Source organism: Calliphora vicina, chromosome 5 (assembly GCF_958450345.1).
Source record: "Calliphora vicina chromosome 5, idCalVici1.1, whole genome shotgun sequence".
Lineage (NCBI taxonomy): Eukaryota > Metazoa > Arthropoda > Insecta > Diptera > Calliphoridae > Calliphora > Calliphora vicina.
This window is the reverse complement of record NC_088784.1, coordinates 17,109,634-17,115,633: the sequence shown is the minus strand read 5'-3', so window position 1 is coordinate 17,115,633 and position 6,000 is coordinate 17,109,634. Positions and strand designations below refer to the sequence as shown.

General features: G+C 24.3%; 1 protein-coding gene across 1 annotated transcript in view; it reads left to right on the top strand.

The window, feature by feature from the left end:
* Positions 1-828: 828 nt before the first annotated feature.
* Positions 829-6,000, top strand: part of LOC135962167 (uncharacterized) — a 40,113-nt gene continuing 34,941 nt past the window's right edge. Inside the window, exon 1 of the mRNA XM_065513939.1 lies at positions 829-1,130. Within this exon, the coding sequence (XP_065370011.1) occupies positions 878-1,130 (253 nt within the window). The 5' untranslated portion in view covers positions 829-877. The remainder of the gene's footprint in view (positions 1,131-6,000) is intronic.

The following is a 6,000-nucleotide window of genomic DNA, read 5'->3' as shown; positions in this document are numbered from 1 at the left end:
TGTAGTAAGGCTGTTTTATCATGTTTTGTGACAACCAACAAATTTTTTTTTTTGTTAAATTTTTAATTAAACTAATTTCAAGTTTGGCAAGAAGTTTTAAATGAAAAAGAAATGCTCCTGTGGTTATGAAAAGAAGAAAATTTGTTCTTAAAAAAAACAAATTTGATTTTAGGCAGAGTAACTGACAGCAGTGATTATTTGTGTATTTTTACAGCAACTGTCACAGCTTCGAAATTACAGTTTAATAACATTTCTTTTATATTTATTACATGATACCCCAGGGATTTTTTTCTTTTTTACAAATATTGAAATTGTGCATTTCCCTTTAATTTAGAATTCCTTTGTCAACGAAAATTCTTACCCCCAAATCTCTTAAATTTGTTATAACAAATTTTTTATCACAGAAATCATTACGATTGGCCCAAATTTCTTTCTACAACTTTTATTTCACTTCATTTCAAAGAGGAAACAAACCAACAAAAAAACGAACCTAAAAAAAAATCAATGAAATTATAATGTAATAAATAATATCAAATTAAATAAAAAAAAAAATGAAATAAAAAGAATCAAACTGATACTGATATAACAAAAATCCACAGAAAAAAAGGAGGTTGAACACACATTTCATGTCGCTGCCAAGTGTTACAAATATTTCAACTTTATACTGTCAGAAAAGTGAGCAAAAAATATTGAAAAATAATAATGACTGTCGCAATATTACGTGTATTAAACAAATTTATTATTTCATCTCTATAATATATAATTAAATTAAACGTTTTCATAAGAGTGAGAAAAACAAAATGCTTAAAAAATAATCAGCCATCAATATTAACATCGTTCTGGCAAAGTGTGAGTAGGAGTGAGAGTAGTTTTACGAATGAGTGATCGCGTTGGTATTAGTTCTTCAGCTGGCCGTTATGCCCGTGTGAGTCCTTCGCCGGGTCGTGGTACAAAAGTTGCATATGCACCCTGTCCTCTATTCGATGCCCAGGATGTTGAATTGGGTGGCAATTGTTTGGCCATACCAATGTCATCGTTACAGCCGCCGCCACTAGCCCATAACAAAGCATCATTAACAAATGGCAATAATCATAATAACAACAATAACAACCATCATCATTATAAAAAGGGTGAGTTATTAAAAAAATAAAAATATGAAAATAATTATGGAAAAAATATTGATAAATTTGTCCATGAAAACAGTTAAATTTAAATAGATTTTATAGAATAAACACTAAATTACAAAAAAACAAGGTTTTTATAAAATTTAACAAATATTTACATGAAATAAACATTGTTTACACATTGTTTACCTCATGTAAATTAAGGAATTTTCATTGAAACTTAAACTTAAACATTTAAATGTTTAAAAGTAAGACAAACTGATTTTTATTAATAATTTACATCAGGTAAACAATGTTTACCTATTGTTTACATCATGTAAAAATTAGTTTTTTTATAGAAACTTAAAACTATTCATTTTAATGTAGTCAAAAGTAAGAAAAAATTAATTTTAGCAGTTGTTTACATAAGGTAAACATTATTTACCTATTGTTTACATTATGTAAAATAGGAGATTTTTATAAAAACTTAAACCTATTCATTTAAATGTAGTCAGAAGTTAGAAAATCAGTCTTTTAACAATTATTTACATCAAATAAACATTGTTTACACATTGTTTACCTCATGTAAAATATAGAATTTTTCATAGAAGCTTCAACTTATTCATTTAAATGTAGTAAGAAGTAAGAATATCAGAGTGTTAACCATTGTTTACATAAGGTAAACATTGTTTACCTATTGTTTACATCATGTAAAGTATGATATTTTTATAGAAACTTAAAACTATATATTTAAATGTAGTAAGAAGTAAAAAAATCAGAGTTTTAACAATTGTTTACATAAGGTAAACATTATTTACCTATTGTTTACATTTTGTAAAATATGAGATTTTTTATATAAACTTAAACGTATTTATTTAAATGTAGTCAAAAGTAAGAAATTTTAACTATTGTTTACATAAGGTAAACAATGTTTACCTATTGTTTACATCATGTAAAGTACGAGATTTTTAAAGAAACTTGAACTTATCCATTTAAATGTATTCAAAAGTAAGAAAAACTCAATTCTAACAATAATTTACATAAGGTAAACATTGTTTACCTATTGTTTACATCGTGTAAAAAATTAGATTTTTTATAGAAACTTAAACCTATTCATTTAGATGTAGTTAGAAGTAAGAAAATCAGACTTTTAACAATTGTTTACATCATGTAAACATTATTTACCTATTGTTTACATTATGTAAAGTACAAGATTTTTATAGAAACTTGAACTTATCCATTTAAATGTATTCAAAAGTAAGAAAAACTCAATTTTAACAATAATTTACATAAGGTAAACATTGTTTACCTATGTAAATGTAAACAACATCGTGTAAAAAATTAGATTTTTTATAGAAACTTAAACCTATTCATTTAAATGTAGTTAGAAGTAAGAAAATCAGACTTTTAACAATTGTTTACATAAGGTAAACAATGTTTACCTATTGTTTACATCATGTAAAGTATGAACTTTTTATAGAAAAGTTAACTTATTCATCAAAATATAATCAGAAGTAAGAAAAACAAGTTTTTAGAAATTGTTTACAACATTGTTTACTCATAGTTTACATTATGTAAAATATGGAATATTGATAGAAACTTGAATTAATTCTATCAATAATTAATGAAATATAAACATAAATAAAAAATTCAATTTAAAACAATTACTTACATCAGGTATATTTTGTTTACCTATTCTTTACATCATGTAAATAACTGAATTTTTAAAGGATATTTAACTAATTTGTAGCAAACGAATCAGGAGTAAGAAAAACTAAATTTAGCAATTATTTACATCAGGTAAACATTTTTTACACATTGTTTACATCATGTAAAGTATGTAATTTTTATGGAAACTTGAACTAATTCCCCGAAATATAATCAGAAATACTAGTTTTCAGCAATTGTTTACACGAGGTAAAATTTGCATACCCATTGTTTACATCATGTAAATTTATGGAATTTTTATAGAAAATTGGAATATAATCAGAAGTAAGAAAAACAGATTTTTAGCAATTGTTTACATCAGGAAAATATAATTTTTATATAATTAAATATGGATTTTTTGGAAAAACTTGAACTAATTCATTGAATTATAAGAAAGTATAAGTAAGAAAAACAAGTTTTTAGGTTAACTTTGTATACATCATGTAAATTTATGGAACTTTATATAATTGGTTGATGTTTGAAATATAATTATAAGTAAGAAAAATTGGTTTTTAGTAATTGTTTACATCAGGTAAATACAATTTACACATTGTTTACATCACGTAAAGAATGGATTTTTTATAGAAACTTGAACTAAATCATTGAAATGTAATCAGCAATTCGAAAAACCGATTTTTATTTATTATTTACATAAAGTAAACATAGTTTACACATTGTTTACATCATGTAAAGTATGGAATTTTTTGTAGAAACTTGAACTAAATCATTGAAATGTAATCAGCAGTAAGAAAACTCGATTTTTATTAATTATTTACATCAAGTAACCATAGTTTACACATTGTTTACATCATGTAAAATATGGAATTTTTGGAGAAACTTGAACTAATTCACTGAAATAAAATCAAAAGTAAGAAATACAAGTTTGCAGCGATTGTTTACATGAGGTAAACATTGTTTACGCATTGTTTACATCGTGTAAATTTATGGAATTTTTGTAGACAATTTAACTTATTGATTGAAATATAATCAGAAGTACGAAAATCATATGTTTTGCAATTGTTTACATCACGTAAATTATGTTTACTTTTTGTTTACATCATGTAAAGTATGGCATTTTTATAGAAACTTGAACTAAATCATTGAAATATAATCAGCAGTAAGAAAACTCGATTTTTATTTATTATTTACATCAAATAAACATAGTTTACACATTGTTTACATCATGTAAAAAATGGAATTTTTGGAGAAACTTGAACTAATTCATTGAAATATAATCAGAAGTAAGAAAACTTGATTTTTAGCAATTGTTTACATCAGTAAATATAATTTAGACATTGTTTCATCATGTAAAGTATTGATATTTTGGCACCATTATCTAATTTATTGAAATGTAATCAAAAGTAGGAAAAACAGATTTTTAGCAATTGTTTACACTGTATTAATATTGTTTACCCATTGTTTACATCATGTCAAGTATAAATTTATTATGGAAATTTGATTTAATTTATTGAAATATAATTAAAAGTGATAAAAACTTACTTTAAGTAATTGTTTACATTAGGTAATAATTATTTACACTTTGTTTACACTATGTAAATAATTGATTAGTTGGTTGCAATAAGTATTTTTAAATGACTTAAACCTTGAAAACTAATTTTATAAAAAAAATTACATTGTTTACACATTTTTTTACATCATGTAAACAATTGATTTTCTTGGTAATTATATATTTTACATGGTTTTTAAGCTTGTAAAACTAAATTATAATTTTGTTTACATTGTTGACACTGGTCTTTAAGTGTAAAGTTTATTTAAAATATAGAAATTTAAGTGATTATGAATTGTTTACATCATGTAAATAATAGATTTTATCCGAAAAATTTACATTAATTGGTTAAAATAAGTATTTGTAGTTGAATTAAACATTGAAAACTAATTTAATACAAAAATTTACATAGTTTACACATTGTTGACATTATGTAAACAATTGATTTTCTTGGTAATTATATATTTTACATAGCTTTTAAGCTTGTTAAACTAAGTTGACATTTTTTTACATTGTTGACACTGGTCATTAAGTGTAAAGTTTAAGTAAATAATGTAAAACAGCTGTTAGTCTTAAATCTATGTAAAATATAGAAAATTCAAAGATCATTAATTGTTTACCTAATATCAATATTTTTGTAGTGTAGTCTCCCTCCTGTGCAGTATTCACAGTAGTATCCAGTATTTAGAAATGCAAACATTTATTTATCAAACCATTTCACTTGCCTTTTCTCTTGGGCCCAATGTGCCCAGCTATTTATATCTCCATATGTATATTTTCCTGAGTGCGAAAATTATCTCAAAACACACTTTACTGTGCAACCAGTCTATAAATTATTATGAATGAATAAGATTTATTTGTCATAAAACAAAATTTCCACCCAAAAACGAAAGTCACCAGCAAACTTGACCCTAATTAAGAGGCAGAGACAAAAGCTAAATCCGCGAGAGATAAGAGAACCAAAGCATGTTTCTTTTTTGAGTTTAATAAATTTGAAATTTTTCATTAATTGACACATATTTTTGCAGTAAAATTAATCAAATACAATGCAAGTGTGCAATGAAATGAAAAGAAGAACAAATTTTGTGTTGCTTCGTTAGTTATCTGTTTTTCTTTAAAACAATTGTATTGATAAGTGTGATTTCAAATAGAACAAGATTATGCATGACATGTTTTGTGCAAAAGACTTTTTGTAATAAAACACTTCAATTAGAAAGGAAAAGTTTAAAGGATGTTGTATACCTCCTCACCAATTAGAGACAGAGGCAAGGGAATTGGTTAACAGAATAAATACATGATGTAAACATGGTGTAAATAATTTAAGATCTTTTAAATTTCTTAAGGCAAAGAAAATCAATTATTTACATGATGTAAACAATATGTAAACAATATAAATTTTACTGTAGTAGAAGTTTATACGTTTTAAGTCAGTGAAATATAACTATTTTACCTAATTTATCAATTATTTACTTAGTGTAAACCATATTTACATGGCGTAAATAATTGCAATATCTTTTAAAAATCTTGTTTTCTTACTCCCCTTACTTTAGTAATAGATTAATTAAATTTTGCGAAAATAATCAATTCTTTACATGATGTAAACATTATAGACATTATGTAAACAATTCATGATTCCTGCATCTTCCATATTTTACATAGACTTAGAGTATAAAAATTGAAATA